Source organism: Moschus berezovskii, chromosome 2, assembly GCF_049115385.1.
Source record: "Moschus berezovskii isolate FMDL1 chromosome 2, NW_MosBer_1.0, whole genome shotgun sequence".
Lineage (NCBI taxonomy): Eukaryota > Metazoa > Chordata > Mammalia > Artiodactyla > Moschidae > Moschus > Moschus berezovskii.
The window spans coordinates 80986414-81012703 of record NC_142461.1 but is presented as its reverse complement, the minus strand read 5'-3'; the positions used below and the strand labels follow the sequence as shown (position 1 = coordinate 81012703).

At 35.2% G+C, this 26290-nt stretch overlaps 1 protein-coding gene across 1 annotated transcript in view; it reads left to right on the top strand.

The window, feature by feature from the left end:
- The window catches only part of LRP1B (LDL receptor related protein 1B), a 2241805-nt gene that overhangs the window by 2182871 nt on the left and 32644 nt on the right, over positions 1 to 26290 (top strand). The window contains exons 85-87 of the mRNA XM_088842364.1: positions 12051 to 12225; positions 17026 to 17130; positions 18000 to 18113. Of these exons, the coding sequence (XP_088698490.1) occupies positions 12051 to 12225; positions 17026 to 17130; positions 18000 to 18113 (394 nt within the window). The remainder of the gene's footprint in view (positions 1 to 12050; positions 12226 to 17025; positions 17131 to 17999; positions 18114 to 26290) is intronic.

The window sequence follows — 26290 nt, the reverse complement described above, 5'->3', positions numbered from 1 at the left end:
GTGGAAAATTCTGAAAGAGATAGGAATACCAGACCACCTGACCTGCCTCTGGAGAAACCTGTACGCAGGGCAGGAAGCAACAGTTATAACTGGCCATGGAACAATACACTGGTTCCAAATAGGAAAGGAGTACGTCAAGGCTGTATGTTACCACCCTGCTTATTTAACTTATATGCAGAGTACATCATAAGAAATGCTGGGCTGGAAGAAGCACAAGCTGGAATCAAGATTGCCATGAGAAATATCAATAACCTCAGATATGCAGATGACACCACTCTTATGGCAGAAAGTTAAGAAGAAGTAAAGAGCCTCTTGATGAAAGTGAAAAAGGAGAGTTAAAATGTTGGCTTAAAGCTCACATTCATAAAACTAAGATCATGGCATCCAGTCCCATTACTTCATGGCAAATAGATGGGGAAACATTGGCTGACTATTTTTCTGGGCTCCAAAATAACTGCAGATGGTGAATGCAGCCATGAAATTAAAAGACACTTACTCCTTGGAAGGAAAGTTACAACCAACCTAGACACCATATGAAAAATCAAAGACATAGTTTGCAAACAAAGTTCCGTCTAGCCAAGGCTATGGTTTTTCCAGTAGTCATGTATGGATGTGAGAGTTTGACTATAAAGAAAGCTGAGCTCTGAAGAATTGATTCTTTTGAACTGTGGTGTTGGAGAAGACTCTTGAGAGTCCCTTGGACTGCAAGGAGATCTAACCAGTCCATCCTGAAGGAGATCAGTCCTGGGTGTTCATTGGAAAGACTGATGCTGAAGCTGAAACTCCAATACTTTGACCATGTGATGCAAAGAGCTAACTCATTTGAAAAGACCCTGATGTTGGGAAAGATTGAGGGCAGGAGGAGAAAGGGACGACAGATTGTGAGATGGTTCGATGGCATCACTGACTTGATGGACATGGGTTTGGGTGAACTCCAGGAGTTGGTGATGGACAGGGAGGCCTAGCTAGCTGTAGTTCATGGGGTTGCAAAGAGTTGGACACGACTGAGCAACTGAACTGTACTGAACTGATGACTGTATTTAGCTATTCTCTGCAAGTCAGCTTGCTTTCAAATCTCAGATGATTCTCTCCCACTTTATCGTTACCTGCCCAAAACTTCTGTAGCTGGATTGCTTTAAAAATAGAGAAATATTCAACCCAGAATATCCTTTATAAACAAAAAGTGTTCAGATTTTACTTGAAAAACAAAACATTACCGTGAGTTTTATGAGTTAATTTTTGATTATTGTTAAAATTATTGACTCCGTCTTTATTTATTTATTTATGGCTGCGCAGGCTTATCTCCAGCTGCAGCAAGCAGGGGCTACTTTCAGTTGTGGTGCATAGGCTTCTCATTGCAATGGCTTCTCGTTGTGGAGCATGGGCTCTAAAGTACACTGATGGGCTTCAGTAGTTATGGCATTTGGACTTGGTAGTTGAGGCTCTTGCGCTTGAGTGCACAGGCTGAATAGCTGTGGCACATGGGCTTAATTGCTCCACGGCATGTGAAAGCTTCCTGGATCAGGGATCAAACCCTTGTCTCCTTCATTGGCAGGCAGATTCTTTACCACTGCAACACCAGGGAAACTGCAATCATTGTTAATATGCGTTTTGAAACAACAGCCTGTTGAAAATTTAAATACTGGCACTTTTAAAATCCCACCCCATATGCCTCACTTAAGTCAAAGTTGTTTTTTTTTTTTAAATCATCTTGCTGAATTTTCAGTTTTCCTTTAACCTGGATACTTAGAGATGGCACTATTTGCTCAAGATAAATTTTACTCTTTAAATTTTTGCAGTTTTCTCTATAAAATATTTGGGATATATTTCTATTATTAGCAATACATTAGAAAAATGCTAATTTTCTTAGGCATGCTTTCCTGATGAAAATTTATCAGCTTTAATCAGAGTAGTGCCCACATTTTTCCCTAGTGAATGTTTAATTGGCATACCTGGATACAATGTTTGCCTACTTTATTAAAATCAGTTCTGAAGATATATTTAGGACTGTGCTGTAAGTTTAATTATTAAAATACCTCTGGCTGTGTAAAACACTGGAGGAATGTGAAAAAGAACATTCTAGTAGTTTTAAATTTGTTTTTGTTTCTTAATATAATACTTTAAAGAAAACAATAGTAAAATTCTAAGCAAATTATGCAAGTTACTTTACCTTTTTGCTCCTAAACTATGATAGGTGACAAACTGACTTCATAGAAAAAAGGCCACCATCACTTTTATTAACATTTTTAAGAATCTGAAAACTTTTCCAGAAAATCTTCCAAATGTTTTCATCCTAAATTAGCTAAATTAGATATCAATAAATTCTGACACTCGGTAATGTCTTACTTTGTGATTTCTTGACTGTTATTCAGAGCTGATCCTGCCTGATATTGAATATATCATATGGATAATTAAGTATTCCCTTCAAGTAGGGGTCTAGTGCCATCCACCGATTACCAGTGACTAGAGAAGCACGTATTCACTGGGTTGAGATGGGAGGCTGAGATTGACATGTGAAATGTGAATATTTGGATGAGGCATAGGCACCCAAATTGAGTTTCTGAATTCCAATTTTGCACGTCTGGATGGCATCAGGGAAACTCTCCTGGGCTTGCCCTGACATGGTCCATTAGCATTCTGACTGGTGGTTAGACCCTCAGATATCTATGTAGATGGAGACTTGTTCAGTTTTAGACACATGTAAGGAAAAGAAAACATCGAAGATTTTCAAAATTATTTTCTGTATTTTTTTTTCCCGGATGTAATTGAATAAGAAAAATGAGTTTATTCTCTAGAGTTAGGCTTATTTGCGTTTGAATTTCAGTTCTCTCACTTTTTCTTGTGTCATCTCTGGTAAGTTGCTTAACCTATCTGTGCCTCAGTGTGATTACCTATACAATGAGGATAATACCATGTTATCAGACTAAATATCAGATTAAAACAAACACATGTGCCTGGCATATAGAAAACAACTAAAAAGGAGCATTTATTATCATTGTAATTGTTATTTCCTTAATTTTGCTCAAATACGCTCTCATTGGCCTTTTTGGAATCAAGGGCATTCTTGAGGATGGATGGCTGAGGAGGAAATCATGACAAAATCTCAGGAGTGTTTAGTAATACTGACTTTGTTCAAAGATGACCAAAGGGCATTTTGGAGAAGTTAGTCAAGTAACTTAGATGAGGTCACATTGTTAGCCAGAGGAAGGGCTGAATTTAACCTCCAAGTCCTTCATATTTTTGTCAATGATTTCATTTCTTCTTTCTGTTCATTATATCACTGTAGTGGAAGTATTCGTCAAAAGTTTACAAAGTACCATTGTTGATTCTTCTGGAAATTTTTCTGTCTTTTATACATATGTGGAAGCAACTACAAACTTCCCCGCAGGGAAAATATTAGCAAAATTCATGCACCCTACTGCTCCTGGGACACAGTTATATAATGGTGAATGTGAAGTGTGCATTGCACTAAAACTGGAGCTCAGTTATTAGAATGCTTGGATCGTGAAAGTAATTCCATTCTACTTTTAATTTATTATGTGTGTGTGTGTGTGGTCCTAAATTGTCAAATACTTATTTAAATTATGAATCTTAAAGCCAATTCACAGAACGCTTTTTCAAAGATCAGATAAAAATTCAGTGATGTAAGACAATTGATGTTCGTACGCTGGATTGTATAATTTAGTCTCCCCTGTATAGCCATCCTGTATTACTAATTAAAGACTCTCCAGATTCCCCATTATTCTTATTGAGTATCTTCAACTCCTGTTTCAGTTCAGTTCAGTTCAGTCGCTCAGTTGTGTCCAACTCTTTGCGACCCCATGAATCACAGCACTCCAGGCCTCCCTGTCCATCACCAACTCCCGGATTTCACTCAAACTCATGTCCATCGAGTTGGTGATGCCATCCAGCCATCTCACTCTCTGTTGTCCCCTTCTCCTCCTGCCCCCAATCTTTCCCAGCATCAGAGTCTTTTCCAGTGAGTCAACTCTTCTCATGAGGTGGCCAAAGTATTGGAGTTTAGATTGTATATTTGGATTTGGTTTTCCTCTTTTTAAATATATTTCACACTTCACTAACTATTACAATGTGAATAGCCCGGGTGCAAATATGAGTTAATAGCTAAATGGTCTTGGCAATTACTTTCCAATGGAAAGAAATAGTTGGGAAAGAAGTTAAATGCAGCTAGAGATTTTAAAGGCATCTGGCTCTCCTTGAATATTCATAAACCTGTATATATCCTCATACATGCATATATTTTTATGCAGTCTATTAAGATATTGTTAAAGTATTGAAGAATTATCTCATATTTCTGATTGCTTAAAAAGGAAAGAGTGCAAGAATGATCTCCTTTGAAAATTATTCCATTTCTATTGCAGAAAATAGCCATTCACTTATCCTTCAGTTACTATCTACCTAATTACCATGTGAATACTCTGTAATTGTATATCCACTGTTGTCCTTTAGATTGCATGGTTGTGTTTGGTGCTACAATGCAGTTCTTAGTGTAATTATCCTACAGAGGTTATAACAATTTTTATATTGTTAATATAAATTGTTATTATATAATTTCATGGTAATCTCTACTTTCTTAGCACAGATTAATTACATTTCATTATTTCTCCTTCTTACTATATGCAGAAATCTCAATTGTTATGCCATTCAGGTCAGTAAAATGATCAAAACTTATGAGCTGGAATGTTCTAAACTAAGGAAGATTTGTTGGCAGTAATTTATATAGGCTGTTGCCACAGTAGACATTATTCAGATCAGTCTTAACAGCTTTTTGATTCCTGTTGTAACCTCACAGTTGGGTTGTCAGCTCTCTGAGAGCTAGTGTCCTGTCTTGTATTTATGGGTTTTTCTCACAACTCTCAATATACACTTAGTCATACACATGTCCTCAGTTCAGTTCAGTTCAGTTCAGTCGCTCAGTCGTGTCCAACTCTCCGCGACCCCATGAATCACAGCATGCCAGGCCTCCCTGTCCATCACCAATTCCCGGAGTTCACTCAAACTCATGTCCATCGAGTCAGTGATGCCATCCAGCCATCTCATTCTCTGTCGTCCCCTTCTCTTCCCACCCCCAATCCTTCTCAGCATCAGAGTCTTTTCCAGTGAGTCAACTCGTCGTATAAGGTGGCCAAAGTATTGGAGTTTCAGCTTTAGCATCAGTCCTTCCAATAAACACCCAGGATTGATCTCCTTTAGAATGGACTGGTTGGATCTCCTCAGTAAATAATCAATTCAGTTCAGTTCAGTTCAGTTCAGTCGCTCAGTCGTGTCCGACTCTCTGCAACCCCATGAATCACAGCACGCCAGGCCTACCTGTCCATCACCAACTCCCGGAGTTCACTCAAACTCATGTCCATCGAGTCGGTGATGCCATCCAGCCATCTCACTCTCTGTCGTCCCCTTCTCCTCCTGCCCCCAATCCCTCCCAGCATCAGAGTCTTTTCCAGTGAGTCAACTCGTCGCATGAGGTGGCCAAAGTATTGGAGTTTCAGCTTTAGCATCAGTCCTTCCAATGAACACCCAGGATCAATCTCCTTTAGAATGGACTGGTTGGATCTCCTTGCAGTACAAGGGACTCTCAAGAGCCATTTTATCAACATGGTGTTCAAAATTAGATCAATTATATTGTCCCACATGCTTTTCTTTCCATAAATTCCAGACTGCTGCTGTTAAATAAATAAAGGCCAATCTGAGTAGACTCATATTCAACCTTTATTCTTCAACTCCTTCCCTATTTTATCCCCTTGAACAAAATGTCTCTTGTCAGCTGTATTTTCTTTGAACTTTTCTTCTTTTAGTTTGTCACACTTTTTTTTTTTTACTTTCTCTCAGTGCCAATCATTATTAAGCTAAACATAAAATTTAAAAGAAAAGATGGTTGTTTTTGTAAGCAAAGTATATGTGTGTTTGTGAGTGTGTGAGTGCATGTGTGTCTATGTGTCAGAAATTAGAAGATGATCCCTTTGTGGTACACCTTTGTGTTAACCAACTACCAACATTCCCAACTCTTTTATTCTTTGGGAAGAATTAAGTTTTTTATTTATATTTGTCTACGATTCATAATCAGTAACATTTCACTTAAAACTGAAATAAAAAAACAATAGAGATGGCTATGAAACTTCTGTAATAAATAATTGACAGAATGATAAATGAAACATTAATAAAAATACTAATATATTTTAGTTAAGAAAATGAGTACCTATCTTATAAAAAGATTGCTTTCAAAATGTTTTTAAAGTATTTTTAATGTTTAAAGTGGTTAGCTGTATAAGGTAAGCAATTTCAGTGCTCTGGGATTAAAAAAAAAAATGTTTTTCCAGTTACAGCTTAACTTCTCTCTGTTTCTGAGTTTATCAAGAAAGACTTTAGAACTAAAGTGAACAATTGCATACCATAGGAGCCTTCTCATATAATATACTTCTTTATACTTTGTTAAACTTCTGCTGGATTGGGAAGTGCTAAAGAAATATTCCTTTTAGCAAATAAATAACTGAAGAGATAGAATTTAAATATGAGTGGTGTCAGGGGTAAAGAATCTCCCTGCTAATGCACTAGATACAAGAGACAGAGGTTTGATCCCTGCTTCGGGAAGATCCCCTGGAGAAGGACATGGCAACACATTCTAGTATTCTTGACCGGGAAATCCCGTGGACAGAGAAACCCGGAAGTCTACAGTCCATGGGGGCACAAAGAGTTGGACACAACTGAGTAACTGAACATGTAGTAATTATTTGAAAGTATATAGAGTTAGGGGTTTCCTGGTAGTTCAGCTAATAAAGAATCCACCTGCAATGTAGGAGACCCCAGTTTGATTCCTGGGTTGGGAAGATCCCCTGGAGAAGGGATAGACTACCCACTCCAATATTCTTGGACTTCCCTTGTGGGCTCAGCTGGTAAAGAATCCACCTGCAATGCATGAGACCTGAGTTTGATCCCTGGGTCAGGAAGATCTCCTGGAGAAGGGAATGGCTACCCACTCCAGTATTCTGGTCTGGAGAATTCCATGGACTGTATAGTCCATGGGGAGGCAAAGAGTTGGACAAAACTGAGTGACTTTCACTGACTTTCACTTTCAGAGGTGGGACACTGATAAAAATACAACATATATTTCTGCAAGTTTTACACAGATGCTTGTAAATCAAAGTGGATTATGACAGAAAAGAGAATGAGAGAGAAATTAGGTAGCTTTCCTAAGACTTATTATGCATTCCTATCATGATATTGAGACAATTACAGAGAACATGAACTTTGATTGAGTCACCAAATTTGGAAATAGAGAGAACCATCAGATGTTTTAAACTTTTTCCTGTGCTTACATATATCATGTTATGATTAAACTTGAAATAACAGAGTTTTTGAAGGAATTATTTTGACTTCCAATTTACAAGTACCCAATGCTTGTGTGATAATTTAAATATGAGTTGCTGAAGTCTCCTATCAAGTAAGATCTACTTTCTCCTGTATTCAGAAATCTTGGAGTTGAATTTGAGTAAATAGGGAAGACTTTAAGAGAGAGAGAAAGGAAGGGAGGGAGAAAGGAAGAAAGAAAGAAAGAGGTTCGAAGAAGGGGACGATACAAGGAAGAGTGAAAGAGGAAGGAGGAAAGTGGGAAGGAGGGAGAGAATGTACATTCAAAGTGTTGGACCCTACACTACTAACAGAGAGGCAGAAAACAATCCAGCAGGCATGTAATTCAACATCTTCTACATGCTCCACATCTTAAGCCTAATAATGGGAGATAGAAAACTTTCATAGGAAGATATTAGGAAGCAACTCTGGCCAGGCTAGAATATAGTGAGCAAATCTCTGTCCTTAAAGTTCAATTTTGCATAGAGTGCTAAACATATACTGGGAAAACATGAAATGTCTTCCATTTGAATATCTGTAGAGAAAGGGTTCTGAGTCTAAAATTATTTCTTCCTTTTTTAGAGGGAAAACATGGCATGGCTTAACAGTATGCAATTTGTAATTATTTAACTGTATATTCTAACGCCTGTTTACAATTTTATCTTAAGCAAACGATTTTTTTTTTTTTTACATTCTTTAGGTTACGTTTTTAGGCCATGAGGCCAGCAGCTTTGAATAATGTGCAGCTGACATGCTTAAAAATATATTAAAATCATTAGAGAATGGAGAGTTTCCTTTAAAACATAAAAAACAGACTATGAATTCCTTTTAAAAATATTATCCATAAAGAGAAAACCTATTAACCTAGTTAGCAAACTAACCAGAATTTATAAAATATTCTTTTTGTAGCTTATATACCATTAGATTTAAAAAGAAATCTTTCTGTGGAAGCATGATATACATAGAAATGTTTAAAATCACAAGTATACAATTCAATAAATTATCCCCAGGTGTACACATCAGTGTAAACCACCATTCAGGTCAAGAATGAGCATTATTATTATCTCAAGCTCCCTGGTGTTCTTCATCACTACCTCTTTCTTTCTCTTCAAAATGACTCCTTTTTGATTCTTAAAACCACAGATTCATTTTGCCTTTTGAACTTTACATAAATAAAACATACTACATGTATTTTCTGTCCATTTTTTTCCTCATTATTATTTTCATGAGATTCTTGCATGTTGTTGCTTATAACTAATGTTTTCATTTTTCATTTATCTATTTCCATATATTCTTCTTATAATAGACATTTAGATTATTTTTTAGCTTTTGCCTATTTCTAAAAAAGTTTCTGTGCATGTTGTGGACATGTTTTGTGCACATGTGCATGCTTTTCTCTTGCATATACAGTATATTAAGAGTAAAATTGCTAGGTCATAAAGTGTGGGTATGTTCAAATTTGGGGCTTTCCCGGTGGCCCAGCAGTAAAGAATCCACCTGCAATGCAAAAGACGGGGTTTCAATCCCTGGGTTGGGAAAGATCCCCTGGAGGTGGACATGGTAACCCACTCCATTATTCTTGCCTGGAAAATCCCATGGACAGAGGAGCCTTGCGGATTACAGTCCATAGGATCGCAAAGAGTCAGATGCAACTGAACACAGCACACACACGGCATGTTCAAATGTAATTGTTGCTTAGTTGCTAAGTTGTGTCTGACTCTTTGCGACCCCATGGACTGTAGCCTGGATTTCCCAGGCAATAATACTGGAGTGGGTGGCCATTTTCTTCTCCAGGGGATCTGCCCAACCTAGGGATCAAACCTATGTCTCTTACTTGGCAGGCAGATTATTTACCACTGAGCCACAAGGGAACCCCTCAAATTTAATATAATTGATACTGTCAATTATTTCCCAAATCAGTTGAACCAATTTATATTCCCACTACTAGTGTTATGAGAGTTTTGACATTAGTAATCAATTGGTGGAAGTGCAAAGGTATTTCTTTAATGTATTAATTTGTATTTCCTTGAATACTAATGAGTTGTGTATATTCTTACATCTTTATGTTCTCAGTCTAAACCAGATTTAATTTATTATCCACAATTACTTTTAATTAGTAAATTGTAGGTAAGTTTTTAACTTTGACCTTTGGCACCCTAAAGTGCTAAATACATGCAAGAAAAGTGCAAGCAAACTGTTACTTGCTACAGTATGGTATTGGGCAATCATCAACCCTCAGGATGTTAATTCAACTTTTCCTAGTTTCTTAGGTCTTTTCAATGAAGTGATTTTAAAAACAATGTGGTTCAAAATTTTAGGTTAAAATTACATTTTAATTAGGGCTCCCAAAGTTAGTCAAGAAATAAGCTATTTCAATCAAATCTATTTGCGACTTAGACAATGTAGTCCATTTGCTACTCAGTAAAATTATTTTCAGATTTCTTACATTCCCTAGTTCCCAAATTCTGTTTACTCATCCGATCTCATGGGCTTCACCCGGGCCTCAAATCTGATCTAGAATTTGGAATTCTGGAGTGGTAGTGGTTGAAAGGAAAAGAAACTGGAATCTGCATTTGCAAGTCAGTCACCTACATGATTCTGATGAATTTATCCATTGTGGAAAAAACCTCATAATATGAAGATCTTGGAAAGATACATCAGCTGTTTTCTATATCCCATCAGAAAAATGAACCAGGACCAATGGATGAAATTTAAAGCAATTAAAGACAATATTAAAAGTTCTCTGTCAATAAGTTGTATCTAGCAAACTAAGGAAAATTGCTCTTTAGAGATTTCTGCATAGTAGATGGTATTAGATGATTATATAGGCTACTGTTAATACATTCTTCACAAATATTAATAAAAACAGAATTTGTGTTGTGTACATTATCTACCTGCCAAGCCTAGAACAACTATAAATAGACATCATAATGGACAGACACTAACATTGACTTAATTTTTAGATCTTTAAGTCTCTCACCCTTTGAAAGTGCTTCTTTTCTTAAACATAGCCAAGACCCTTAGTAGTAAACTTAAGCTTTGAATCTCAATGAGGATACTTGGCATAATGCAACAGCAAGCATAAGAATGCTTGAAATAAATTTCCATAAATACGAAGTAAGCCTGTCAATAAATTTAATTTCTGTCTGATTTAATAAAAGGCTAGATAAATATACAAGCATGAAGGTTATAAATTAGGTTTTAACTTTTTTTACCCACAACAATCATCTTATAGCAGATTAAAGTTTATGAATTGTGACTTTTACCTCATCTAATCACACTTAATATTGCTTCACAATTAGATAACTGTAAGGAAATTGCAGCTTCAAACACTAGGTCTGCGATCAATTCAGTAAGTTCTTCTGCTTAAGATTATTTGTATTAATTCTATAAATTTCAATATTGTGAATGTGGTAAATTAAAAAATATCGATGTGTCAATATACATATAGACTTGTTTGTTTTTCAGAAGACTGAGGCAAAATGTCTAATTGCAAAGTCAATGTGGTTCTTATTAAATGGTCTTTTTTTATTACTGATGTTCAAGAGATATGGAAATGTTTGAAGAAGTCTTCCTTTGTAGTTGAGAAAATTGTCTGAAGTGCTCAGTAGGAAACATCTTACAAAGCAAAGGGTTCAGACTTCATGGAGGTTTTTCCCTCTGACTGATGAGATGTCAGGTTCTAACCTGGGAGGAGAAAATGGCCTAGACTTCTGTTATCACTTTCTACCCATGATGGATCTGTTAGTCTTTCAGTCCGCATTTCTATTGGGGCTCCATGAGAGGCACAACGTCTACCTGCTTTCCTGCTCAGGTGATTGGAAATACTGGCTGTTCTGGCTCATGTGGTGGTGGCGGTGGTTTAGTCTCTTAAGTCGTATCTGACTTTTGTTGACCCTGTGGACTGTAGCCCATCAGGCTCCTCTGTCCATGGGATTCTCCAGGCAAGAATACTGGAGTGGGTTGTCTTCCTCCTCCAGGGGATCTTCATTACCCTGGTATTGAATCTGTGTCTCCTGGCTCATGTAGAGAGAGGCTTTGTTCCACTCCACTAAGGGCTAGTGAAGGAGTAAGATTCACATACTTACTCTGTTCTTCAGATGAAAAGAGATGTAAAGAGAAACAAAGATAGATGACATCTAAATAAATCGTGAGGATTTATCTTCATTCCAGAATAACAGAAATATTGTTCCTTAGAAGGAAAGCTGAGAAATTTGAGAACTTAAATTTTAAAATTCAGGACTAATAGAGTTTGTCAGTTAGTATTATATCAATATAACTAATATTATATTATATCTATTATATAAATACAATATATCAATACAACTTATATTGATATAATATATCAACATAATTCTTAGCAAGATGAAATGATGGCAAACTCAGGCAAAAAGAGGAATCAATGGTTTTCTTAAATAAATCTGGTTACATGTAATTACAAGTTGCTCTTGTAAATTAATCTACTTATACATTGACCATTTTAAAATATTAAGTAAAATGGTAACATTTATTGTGACTCAAGAAAAACATCTTGTAGGATTTCCCTGGTGGTCCAGACTCTACATTTCCCATGCCAGGAATGTGGGTTCAATCCCTGATTGTAGAAATTCCACAGTGTGGGAAAAAAAAAAATGAAAGAAAAATACTTTGTTACACAATTTTATTTCTATATTGTTCCTTCTTTTTAGATGTGTGTCATCACTACTGTGTAAATTCTGAATCCTGTACCATTGGAGATGATGGAAGTGTGGAATGTGTCTGTCCAATACGCTATGAAGGGGCAAAATGTGAAATTGACAAATGTATAAGGTGCCATGGGGGACATTGCATTATAAATAAAGACAGTGAAGATATATCTTGCAAGTAAGTAGACAGTTAACTTAATTTATAAAAGCATTTGAACCCAAAAGGACATAACATTCTGTCAAAAACAACGAGAACATTGTAAATTATTATTTTTTAATTAATTTTTAAATTGAAGGATAATTGCTTTAGAGAATTTTGCTGTTCTCTGTCAAACATAAACATGAATCAGAAATTCAATATGGCAAGTGTTCTATTATCTCTCTTTCTTTTTTTTTTTTTTTACCTACAAAGAGAGTTCAATTCATTTTAATTAAACCAAAACTTATTCAAAAAGTGTTAACGTACTTCTGGGAAACATGAACACTTATCATTCATTCCCTGTATAGAATATTCCTAATAATAGGCAAGCACAAGTGAAAAGCAACATACCTTCAAAAAGCTTATGTTACTTCTAAATTAGAATAGCTCGGACTTTTGTCTCATCATTATTATCAGCAATGAATATTTGCCTTTCTGATTTTACAAAGTGATCCTCTGGGAAAGGAGAAAAAGACCTGTTAAATGGAAACAAAATTTAATCTTTTTATCTGACTTGGAAAATTATGGTTTAAAATTAGCAGAAGGAATGATGCTTCCTAGGAAGCCACTACAATTAAGACATCCAATTTCATTTTTGTTACACTGCCTTTTGCTCTTTGGCTTTGAGATCAAGTGAATGGAAGACCGAACTTTGCAGCTAAAGAGTAGCATTCAGTTTCTGTCATGAAACAGATTTATGCCACAGAGGTTAGAGATAAATTCTCACTCTGAACTTCTTTTCACACCCTTTTAAATGAAGGGCTTACAAATGATTGGGCTGTATCATTTGCCCTGTGTGTGTGTGTTACTCACTCAGTCATGTCTGACTCTTTTTGACCCCTGGACTGTAGCCCACCAGGCTCCTCTGTACATGGGATTCTCCAGGCAAGAATACTGGAGTGGGTTGCCATTTCCTTCTCCAATCATTTGCCCTAAGTCTATAATAAATGAGAATATGCTTTTTCTCACCTTAACATGTTCATGCCACAGCTTAACATGTTCATGCCACAGCTTCCACCAAGATAGCCTCTGCGAGGGTGCCAGCCCTGCGTTATATTACTCTGCCAAACAAGGTCCAATAAAATTTTATTACAGACAGCATCAACATGCTTTTCTTTTTTATTTACTCTCAGTTTAGAATTAATCTATGTATGATTTGTGCTGTCATTATAAATGACATTTACGCAAGCCCTCAAATTGGGTCATTTGAAAGTACATTATTTTTCAACTAAAGTCATTGAAAAATATGACTAATTATAATAAATGCCTTTGATAAGTACATAAAATTAAAATGCATTTTTATTTAAACTATCAAAATCATGGTTGCTCATTCAATTCATCAGTTCTTTGTGATGAAACTTGAGCATGGCAGAATTTGATTTCAGTTAGTGAGCATACATCTTTCTTTATGTCCAGTGTACCATGTCAGGAATGCCCTGTAGAATCTTCTTTACATTTAATTCACCCAGGAAATTGTGGACTATCATGTAAGAGAGGTTGAGAGGCATAGTTTCCAACCCAGTTTATCTTGGAGAAGCACATGCAGAGACACATACTGTTTCCATCATACAGGTCACTTCCATGTGAGGAAGGAAGGGTTGGATTCTTAGGACCCTCACTATTGCCTACTGTACAGACAATATTGGCTTAACCAACCTAGAAACACTGGAACCCATAACCTGAGTAGACTTTTGAAGTCCCACATTACAGTTCCTGACTTAAACATCCTTTTGGAAAACTATATGTAAGAATGGATAAACAACAGTTGCTGGCAATGACACCCTACTCCGGTACTCTTGTCTGGAAAATCCCATGGATGGATTTTCATTCAATTTTCATTTTCATGCATTGGAGAAGGAAATGGCAACCCACTCCAGGTTCTTGCCAGGAGATTCCCAGGGATGGGGGAGCCTGGTGGGCTGCCATCTATGGGGTTGCACAGAGTCGGACACAACTGAAATGATTTAGAAGCAGCAGCAGCAGCAGTGAGTAAATAGTGAAAGTTTAAAAATAGGAGTATATTATTTGATTTATCAGATAGGCTATAATAACATGAACATGACAATGCAAACACGACTCTATGTGTATCCTGAAACATTAGATAAGTTTGTTTTTATTTCTATGATACTTTTCATGCTAGCATTAAATAAATGCTTATGGCTTACCCATTTCATGGGTAAAGAAATGATACTAAAAATCACAACTGAGTTAAATTAAACTTTTTATTTAAATGAGAAAAATTCAAACTGCATGCGTAGTTGTGATTCTAAATACTGATGTGTTCCTAATGCCAGACCTATGAGCTGTCAACTACAGTAGAAAATAGATATTCTCAAATGAATATAATCTTTAAAACAGAACTAATTGTGTATTTTTCTCTCTTCCTTAGTAAATACTGATGAAGAAATGCTTGATCATAATTACGAATAACCTAAATAATACCATGCTGATGTCAAATTGTTATGAGAATTCTTTTTAATTAATGGACAACTGCTAATTACAAATTGTGCATGCATGCGTGCATGCAACATTCTAAGAATTTAAATTATAATGAAAACTACATTAAAACATAAGTTGTACTATTTGATGTCCTACAATGATTTGGATAACTTATATTTCACATTTTAAATATCTACAAAATTCTGTCTTAAGTTTAGAAGTCAAGAAAACCTTTAGAAGGAGAACAAGGAAACATCTTTTACAGTTCTTGGAAGCAGAAGTTTAAATGCAATCAATAATTAGAATGTTTTCTCTTTTAAATGATGATGTTTGGTGTGTAGTTATCTTTGTGTGGAAAATTCTTTAATGTATAATGAGCTAATTTTTCTCTTTGATGTTGTCCCTTTGATCGAACATGAAACTATAACTTTCTGTTCTTTGATTTTCAAGGAGGCTGGGCATGGAGAACAAGGAAAAGTCTCCCAGTGTCTTTTAACATATCAGACAGCAATGCCATTAAATATGTACTTGCCTCACTTTGCTTCCATATTCAAATGCCTCTATAAATATAAAGCATGTGATACTCTTTGTTAAATCTTTGAAACTTTAACCATTGCCTTCTTCCCCACATTTGTTTCCACTTTCACATATCTCCATTTCCCATCTAGAACATAGTTGACTCACTGCTTCTGTTCATCTTGAAAAGAAATGTGATATTTAAATCCACGTTCTTTTTTAAAAAAATCTTTAAATAAATTTCCTGGGGAAGTATAAGCATTTCAGTACATTTCCAGCAACCCTACCTCCCACACTAGGTCAAATAAGTATGCAAATAATACATAAACTGTAAGATAATCAATTATTGCAAATATCTAGTATATCATTGGGCTTCCCTGGTAGCTCAGCTGGAAAAGAATTGGGGTGCAATACAAAAGACCCCCATTCAATTCCCTAGGTCGGAAAGATCTCCTGGAGAAAGGATAGGTTATCCATTCCAGGGTTCTTGGGCTGATTTCATGGCTCAGATGATAAAGAATCTGCCTGCAATGCGGGAGACCTGGGTACTATCCCTAGATTGGGAAGATCCCTGGAAGAGAGCATGGCAATGCTCTTCAGTATTCTTGCCTAGAGAATCCCCATGAACAGAGGAGACTGGCATACTACGGTCCATGGGGTTGCAAAGAGTAGAACATGACTGAGCAACTAAGCTCTCAACCCATCCTTGGGCATTACCCTTTGACAGATGTGCTGCAGTAGGTATCTGTCATGAAGAGAAGCAAAGTGATCAGTCAATGATATTTCAGCCTGATTTCTTTATTGAGGTTATGTCCAGATTTATTGTGATACCATTGATTGCTTCATAGCAATTAGTGCTAACATCATCTCATAACCAGAGTATTGACATGATCTGTTGGCCAAGGCTGTTACCATACTTCTCATGGAAGAGATTTCCTCAATAATTTGGAATGTCAATGCACTTTACACTGTCCCCCAACAATTTTCAATGTCCGATCTAATAGTATTTATTTATTAAAAAATTCAACATGACAAGTGAGAAATTTCTGTCCTTTTTCTATTCTTGTTATACTTTTTATTTTCCATGTAGTGGTAGGCACAGTTTTTTATTCTTATCTCAGACAGGCAATGTACTGTAAATTAGAATCATTTCCAAAATGCTTCTAAGAAAGCCTACCTCATTACTTTGTTGCCATATTGCATATTGTTCCTATAACATTACTGTTTATTTTTGAAATGAATTGTTACCTTTTCTCCTTTAGCATAAAAAGAGTTTGACATTAATTACAGTACATTCAGGGATAAACAATGGGATAAAAGTGACTAAAGGATAGTTCTGTACATTCAGGTACAATGTGGAATCTAAAATTCATAATAGTTCTTTGGACCAGACTTTTCAGTTTAGAAGGGATAGCTGAAACGTTTGCTTCCAGAGTATTTGATAATGTGGTTTATAAATAACAAAAAAAAGTCACCAAACTCAAGTAGTGTGAAAAGGAAATAAGATACTGATGCTAATATCTCCCTAAAGTGTAAATGACAGATCCTAGAGTATATTTTTCACACATGTATCTAACTATATTATGTTTTATAGGAAATAAATGGGTTGAAAATTACTAAAAGAAAAATTTTATGTCATCATTGTGTTAAAAAAAAATCTTCGCCTCCAGCAAGTCTTTCTGTAAACCTTTTAGCCAGCTGCTTCATTGCTCTTCTATGATGAATGAATATCCTCATCTATAGAGAATTTGTGTGAGCTTTCAACAATAATCATGCCAATAACAATGAGGTTTTTGTTTGTTTTTTTTTTCTCTGTTGCTGCAGCTGCACTAATGGAAAGATTGCCTCTAGCTGCCAGCTATGTGATGGTTACTGTTACAATGGTGGCACGTGCCAGCTGGACCCAGAGACAAATGTACCTGTGTGTTTGTGAGTATTTTATAACACTGTGGGCATTTTATGATATGACTTTAGATGTGCATGGAATCCCTGCTCTATTGTTCTCCATTCTTGGGGTAACATATTTTAAATGAATGTTTCATGGACATCTCTGATCAAGAATTGTTCCTCATTGGTTCATGTACTACAGAACTTTCCCCTTCATTAATTTGCTATTGATTTCATAAGGAAGAGATCATTCACTTCTTAGCATCATACCTATTTCAAAGATTCAGAGATCTTTGAACTTGGAAATACCTGTAAAAATACTTCTAATTTAATTGACCTTATTTAGATGTGAGAAACCCAGACATAATCATATTTATAAATGCTTTGGTACTTAGGGCCACTCTTTTCCAAGTATGTAAGGTGTCTTTTCAAAAGTATAGTATTATTTGATATCTGTGTCAGGTTTAGAGTGTTGTATTATGTAAACCTATTAAGCCCTTGTCTCTTTTGAAATACATTACATTGAATCTGGGTTTCTCAATCTTTGGAAAGTATTATAGAGTCTCTACTCCTGAGAAAAAATCTGGAACTTAACATTTTTTGTTTTCAAACAGTTGATTATCCAGAGTGGAAAACTTGAAATAAGACTATTCACCTTATGTGACTTCTATTTTGAAGTTTGTCACTGATTAACCAGAGGGATGATGCCCAAATAGGATTCACGTCTGCATTCTGTTCCCCTCATTGTCAGAGTAGACTGTGATGAATGTGTATGAGAAAGAAGTGAGCATACCTACGAAAAACTGTGTTAATATGTTACTATTAATATCTCCGTATGAATTAAATTTGAAATATATTTGGAAAAAAAAGTCAGACACTTGATTTAGCTGTATTTTACTGAAATTCTGCAGATGCTCTGTGGGGTTTAAAAGTCAGCGCTGTGACCAGAAAGAGAACCCCTGTGATCACTACTGTCAGAATGAGGGGATTTGCACTTTAACTGCGTTTAATGAGCCAAGATGCAAGTAGGTTTAACCTTCCATTTACCGCTAAGCTTTGTGTGACATCATTTCAGGCTACAGTCCGTTGGTTTAAATCATGAACATCCACATGCATTTCACAGTGTATACTTAATCTTGAGGTTCATCTGTGTCATACATACTTAACCTTTGCTTTGCTCATGTATGCACCATGGTCAGCTAGTGTCTAGAAAAATAATGGAGGGAATGAAAATACTTGTGGAACTGTCTCATAAAAATATATTTGCTAGAATAGTGGCTTTTAATTAGGCAAGGACAGAGCAGGTGTTTCTAGACTCTGTTACTATATTAGATGCTATATTTGGAAAAGTGGCTTTTATTTAGTAACTTTTTATTTCAAGTATTGATGGCACACATTGTTTTGGTTCCCAAGATTTCAGTGTGAACTTGTCTTACCTTCATCAGTAAGACTTCTTTACAGAAGAAATGGGTATATGCTAAAAGTATTGCAGAAACTTCATTTCTTAATAATTCACATCATTCTTACTTGATTCCATTTGTTCCTAACAAATACATTCATTTCCTCTGGGAAATTTCAATTACCACATTCTGGGTAATTATGAACCTTCATAACAATGCAAGTTATTTTTGCATGTTGCTTTGAACCTTAGAGATGAACCATATCTGACATCTTCCTTAGTATCTCATGTAAACAGAAGTCCTGATTGGACCTATAATAACAGTAAATCCAGGGAGATCCTTGGCCAAACGTTGGTCTGTGTACTTACGATACCTCATTTTAAGGACCCATGGAATACCTGCTCTGGGCCCAGTCTTTGAATGTCTGCCCCTTTCTTACAATTCTCAGCAAGGTATACATGACCTTTCAGCACCCCTGCTCCATCAATAGGTCTCAGGAAATTACCTATCTAGCGAATGCCTTATATCAACACCAGAGTAAATCTCTCTTGTGGACATAATAGTCCATATTCTCCTTCACTTTTGACTCTTACCATGTATCATCAGAGACACTGGACCTTTTAAGATATAATCAGTATCTGATAAACTCAGCCAGAAAATATATGTTAATTGGAGAGGTTCAGCACAAACACCTGATACACATTTGTGTATCTTCATTTCTATCTGCTTTGGACTTAATTGAAATTTTGTCTGTGTTTTGATTTTCTACACCTCAAAATTTATTTTGATGGTACAAGTAATGCTTATTGAATTCCTCAAACTACTTAAGCCATGAAAAGAAGCATAGAAGAGATGATATTCTGTTATTCATTCATTAATCCATTCACCAAATATGTATTGATAACCTATGATGAGGGAGACCCTGTGTATAATTAGAAGAAGAATTAATAACAGCTAAAACTGGCTTAGTAAACACCTCATTGGTTCTAAAGTCCATTCCCTGGTTAAAACTCTTATTCTGTACTGCTTTCTTTGTGCTGACTAACTCCAATAAGGTTTTTATTTTTGAAGAACATGAAATTCATTTTGGGTAGATGAATGGATTCTCAAAAGTTAAAATGCCATTTGACAATTGCTATAAAAGAAATACGACCGAAGGTTTGTGGGAAAACAGATGAACAGAGATCAGTTAATGATGACTAGTGGGAGAGAGAAAGGCTTAGCAGATGAAGTGATATTTTAACAGTATTTTGAAAAAATGTTTAGTAATTTTATGGGGGGAAATGGCTGAAAACCTTTCTTGAAAGTGGAATAGCAGAGTCAGAGAATAGGTCTGCAAATAAAAAGTGAAGGTTGTTGAGATTAGAACACAGTTATATTGTATAATGGGGAGGGGAAGAATACTAATGAGATGTTTGTGGGCCAGACTGTGAGGTATACTTTATGCATGACATAAGAGTGGGTTTATAGAGAGAAGACTGGAGGATTAAGGATGGAATTCTAGGAGACATCAGTGATTGATACCGTGTTATGAAAGAATCAACAAATGAGAAGAAACAGAATGTGGAGAGAGCTTGTCAAAGAGTAGGTACCTCCAAGTCAAAGGAATGGAGCGTGTCCAAGAATATCAACTCCAGACACTTCTTATCCAGAAGATAAGAATTCTATGTGATTTATTGAATTTTGCAAGTAGATGGTCATTAAGAGAGATGTTTTGCAGGTACTATTTGGTTGAAAACAGACTATAAATGGGAAAGTGAAAGGAAAGAAAGTAGAAAAAAATGTAGATTCCTTTCTGAATCCTTGACAGTGTATTAAATGAATAAAAAACATGGTAATTTCAAGGGGAAGTGGAATCTAGGGAAAAATATTTTTATGACAAAGAAAATGTAGATATTCAAGAAGATCATTCTTTCTCTATTTATTAAAGCCTATTGTTAAGGAAGTATGAAGGATAGATGATTCAGATTTTATACTCATTTTTCCTAGAGGTGAAATTTGTAGAATATGGAAAATTTCCTGGTTTCACTGAAGTATTTATAATTCATTTGGTACTAAAATGTAAATAAATAAAAATAAATTTAGTATAAAGTGTCTGTGCTCATATAAAAATTCTCCATCTAAGACAACATTAAGCCCTCCAGACATCTTTCTAGTGGTTGAGTTTCCTCATAAGGGGAAACTTTTGGAAGCACAGATTTTAGCTTCAAATTTCAACTGGTACTGGTCATGTATCTTTAATGAAAAGCCACTATGTATTATTTCATTTAAAAGCCTTTACAGGAAACAGAAATTGCTTTAAAGGTAAGATAGTAGTTTTATTGGTACTACATTATGTCTTTTGTCTTTTTTTTTTTTTTTGTAGAAGGAAAGCTTTTAATTGTGCAGAAGTTATACTTTTCTGGAAAATCTATAAAGCATTCAGATCTATGAGGTTGACAGTTTTTTATGCATAGAAATTTTATTACCTTATCTTTCAATTTAAGAAATACATTTGTTCTTTGAAAGCCTTCACTTTTGTCTCTTAATGGCTATTTTCACTTATTACTATGTGTGAAGAAAAAGAAAACCCCTAAGAAAAGCCGAGGAAAAAAATGAAAATCAAATGCTTTTTTTAAAGCTTATTTGGAGAGACTTTTGACACTAATTAAAGTAGATATATTGAACAATGTTAAAGACAATATTTTTAAATGAATAGGTATTATTTTGAAAAAAATGTATTGTTAAATAATTTTTGCTGTGAGATACAGAAATTATTAATTCTGTGAACTCAATAGGAAGTTAACTATGTCTTTCTTCTTCTTAAATTTCTCCCCAGGATCAGACTTTTATTTATATTGACTTGGTTATTTTTAAAGCATAGACCAGCCTCCACAGGAGTATCTCGCAGAAACACCCACAGCACATTTCACCCTCTAGTAGCTACCCTACTTCTATCACTGCAGACACAGGTGCATATAACAACCTTGCCACGTAGCCATGGGACCATTCCACACCTAAATGTCTTTGCTTACAAGCTCACACAAATTTATTCCCTGCCTTTTTCCACTTCAATCTTCTCATCTCATTGATCTCAAGTCAAGATTATTCTTTGTATATGAATAGTAAATATTAGTTGACTTAGACTTAACTGAAGTTTTTCTTTTTTAAAGAGAAAAATATTCAGAGTTCATCAGAAAAAAAGAAGTAATAGATATACATCATACATTACATATGTTATATATTGATGTATATGTACATGGAGAGAGGCATTTATTATAGGAATTGACTAATCCAGTTATGGAGGCCAAGAATCCCAGTATCTACTGTCTGTAAGCTGGAGAACAGGGAAATCTGGTGGTATACATAAGTCCAAATCTGAATGCCTAAGAACCTGGGAATTGATAGTATATATCCAATCCAAGTCCAAAGAACCAAAAATCAAGAGCATGGATATGCAAGGGCAGGAGATGATGGATGTCCCAGCTCAAACAGAGAACGCAAACCTTCCCTTCTCCTGCCTTTTTGTTCTATTCAGACCCTCCAGCAGGGTCACAATTAAATACTTGTGTTTAATTTTTCTCTATGATTTTATAATCTATTTCCTGGTACTTTAATGTACCAGAGTATATCAGGGTATATATGTAGTTTACTGGTGCCTAACTTTTCTACTATTTCTTATTATGAACACCTAGTTTAAGAGAGTCATAGTCTATCAGAACTAGAGTCCTCCCCATCTTGCCTTTTTAGATAACCAAAATACTGGCGATCTTTTTTGCTATATTAATTCATCAGCAAATTTGTATTAAACACTTACTATATCCCAGAAAACAACCTAGGCACTGAAGGTTATATCAGTGAACAAAACAGACTAAAATATTTGACTAGTGAAAATAAAGATGAATGATTAGTGTTATTGGTGGAACTTGGGAAATATTTACTTTCTAAAAATAAGTTTCTGTGTAATTCACATTATTTTTCAAAAGAAAAAGCCAAGTTTAAAGTCATTTTTTGTCAACTAAAAAGGGAGAACCAAAAAAATCTAACTTTCATATTACACTGCCTTTGAAGTCATATCAATTCAGGCACACACAGTTTTGAAAATAATGGTATGGCATAATTCCAAGACATTCCTCATAATATATGTTATTGCTTTTTGCCCATAGGAGGACCAATTCTCCATGTGGTCAAAAACAATTTAGCACTGTTAGTTTTTATGTTTTACTTCTTCATTTCAAGCAGAAGCTAAAAATAACCTGCTATGAGCATGAGCATTTTCCCCAGTCTATTACTTGTTTCCCTTTGTTTCTGTGTTTGTTTGTTTTGGTTTGGTTAGATTTATTTAGGCATCATTTTTTTCTCTCTCTCTTATTTTTTTTTTCTTGAGAAACATGGTTTTCCATGCAATTATCTCCTTTCTCTGATCATCTGCATGTGTGTGGTTACGTTTTTCATATTATGATAGTTCATATTTATGTTTAGAATTGAATTGACTTCTCATCTTTCTTTGGACTTTGGACATGGAACATATTTCTTTGAAACTGACTTGGGAATGCTACCTGTTCTACTCCCTGCCCCTCTAAATGTTTATGTCTGTTTCTCTCTGGCAGATTGTAAATTTCTTCAAGTAAGAAATGTATTTGAAGTATCTATTTGCTTCAGCAGCTAGCATGCATTCTGTCTATAATATGTGTTAACTAACGTTGCTAAAATATATTGTCCTAGTGCCTGTATTGTATTATGAGATCTGACAGCGTATGATATGAGCATCTTCCTGTCATCATTGTAATACCGCATCTTACTTCCTTGATACATTTTCAAAAACTTCAAGAGTCAGAAAAAAAGAGTGATTCATTTAATCATGATTTTTGATTCTCCTTTTCATCTTTATGATTTTTTCTAGAACTATTATGCCACTGTTTATTATAACACTTTCCTGAGTGTTCTGGAACTGAGGTTAAACATATCTCTACAAAAGAAACAAATAGGCTTAATTTACCTATCTTAACTTATTAGAACTTAATTAATTTTTATTCTCTCTTCTCCTTGTTTTTTCTTTGTTGTTTTTACTCTGGTATTTTCTCTCTGTCAAAATAGAAAGAAAAAAAGAAAAGAATGAAAGAGATGAAGTAAGGTATAGCCCCTGCCCTTCAAGAACTCTAATCTATTTGAGCAAAGAGATGAGGCAGGAAAGAATATTCTTTCCTGTCATGTGATGGCATGGTGCTCTGCTAGAAAAAGAAGCAATGCGTTTAAAAAACAGATTTTAAAATGAATCCCAATTTGCATAGGATAGGAAGACAATTATATAATTAAAAACATGACATTTTAGAAGTGATTTGTTGGTAAACAGGGCACACAAAAGAGCCAAGATATAGAAGACCTTGTATCTCAAGATTGCAGTTTGTTTTGTTGGTTTCACTTTTCTTCTCTTTGACTCATTTGTCATCTTAATATGGAAATACTGATCCTATACTTACTCCAGTTATTTTAAGGATTAAAAATGTAATACCAATTAAAAAAACAGAATATTTTTTTCAGCACAGTAAATACTTTAAAAAAATAGAATCATAAAACTGCGAAAAAGATCATATAATATGATCAGAGCTTGTCATCATTTGGACTTTTGGGAGTTTGGAGGCAAAAAATAAAGTGTGAGGCTCTTAAAAAGTGCTCATTATTAAAAATAAACAAAACATGGCATAAATAAATAATTAGAAGTGCTGTGATAGTAATAGCAATAGTGACTAAAAAGGGAACTACATAAATGAAGTCCAGCTCGAGTCCCATGAGGGACAAGAGAGAAGGATAGGGTAGCAGGTCCACCCTCGAACACCTCAGAAAATACACAGGAACTAGCTTTCAAAACATTTTCAAAATAGATTTTAAAAATGCAGAAGGATGCAAAATGAATATACAAGTACCAAAGGGACATTCATTAAGAGAATGATCTGAAAATTAGGCATTTTGTCATTTTCTTTGGTTTTGTGATTGTTCCATCTAATTATTTTCTTAAAAGTTTCACATTATTTTCTAGGTCCTTAGGGTGAGAAATACATAAGGAAATGTACAGGTCCTAGAGAAACCTCTGTTAGAGTTTAGGGGAAGGAGATAATGATTTCTATTTCTGTCACACATTTTTAAAAGGTAGGAATCATTCTTCTACATTACAACAACTAAATAAGGCCCTGGTTTCTCAAACTGCTGGCTTTGCTGAAAGGAGAGGGCAGGGTTTAGTCTTCTCTAGCTCTGCTGTCAGACTGGGCAACACCCCTCCATGTGGACCAGCGACCCAGTGGCCCCATCGAGAATATTTGAGATGAACCCAAGGAAGTTGTCAGAAGTGATTTCAAACAGATCACAACTTTTCAGCAGGGCTTTTGAGCAATTCAGATTTAGCAGCCTGTGTTGTCCACATTTCAAGAGTCAGGTCACCACCACACGTCACTTATTTGTTTTCTGCCCTTTGGCATATTGTCAAAGCTCAAAATGTGAAATGTGCACGTCTTTTGGAAGAGTAAAGGCCAAGAAAATCTGTCACATCAATATCTATCCTTTATTATTCCAGGTAACAAGTTGTAGCTTGTTCTAGTTTTCACCATGCTAGTCATATTATGGGGGAAGAAAAAAGAAATACAGATACCATGTTTTTCTATAAAAGTTCAAAGTCCAGTTTGGGCTTTGAGAGTACAGATGGCACTGGATAACAGAAAACCATCATTACATAGTTATATATTGGACAACTATTGTTATGAAGCCTTGGTTTAGTCACATTATTTTCCCTTGATTATGGAACATGTTCTTGGCCTTTAATATAATCATTACATCAGATTAACCAAAGAAGTCAAATACAGTATAACTCCATAGTACTTTAATTGGTGTAGCTGTTACCTCTTTAACAATCCAAATCATTTTTCTCTCTCTTATTAGACTGCATTCCCCAGATTTCACTGCTATGAAAAAGCAAAAATTTCAGATGCTTTTAACGGTAAAAGTTTATTTCGTGCTCAAGTTCCAGCCTGCATGCGTGCATGCTGTTGCTTCAGTCATGTCCGACTCTTTGTGATTCTATGAAACTGCAGCCCACCAGGCTCCATGGGATTCTCCAGGCAAGAATTCTGGAGTGGGTTGCCATGCCCTTCTCCAGGGGATCTTCCCAACCCAGGGATTAAACCCACATCTCTTAAATCTACCTGCATTGGCAGGCGGGTTCTTTACCACTAGCTCGACTTGGAAAGCCATGGAACAAGTGAAAAAAAAAGATTAATAAACCTCCAACCTAGTACTTAATAATTCCAAACTAACCCTATACAAGTTCAAGAAAAGGACTAGATGAATATAGATTAACCAGCAACATTGATTAAAGAGTAAAAAAAGAGAAATTTGTTATATCATCATCAGTTAAGAAAATATTTTCTTCTTTTTCACACTGGAAGACTAGCAGAAGAAAAACATTGTGTTGAAAGTATATAGAAATTTTAGCCTAACAAGTTTTCCTTTGGGCAGAAAAACAAAAATTATATTTATACTGATGTGTCATATACAATCTTTAAATTTAGTATTCATAATATTATTTATCATTTGAATTAAATTATCTTAGATGATGTATACATTTTATCTACATTGTATCATTTAATTTTTCAGGAAAGCAGATTTTTTTTTACTTTTGTGATATTCAAATTGCCTTGCAAAAAAAAAAAAAAACTAAAAGAATGAAAGAAAGGAGAGAAAAAATGGAACAAAGAGAAGTGGGAGGAAGAAAAATTTGTAGTAAAAGGAAAACATACAATAGAAAAATAAAATATAAAATAGGAAAGGAAGTG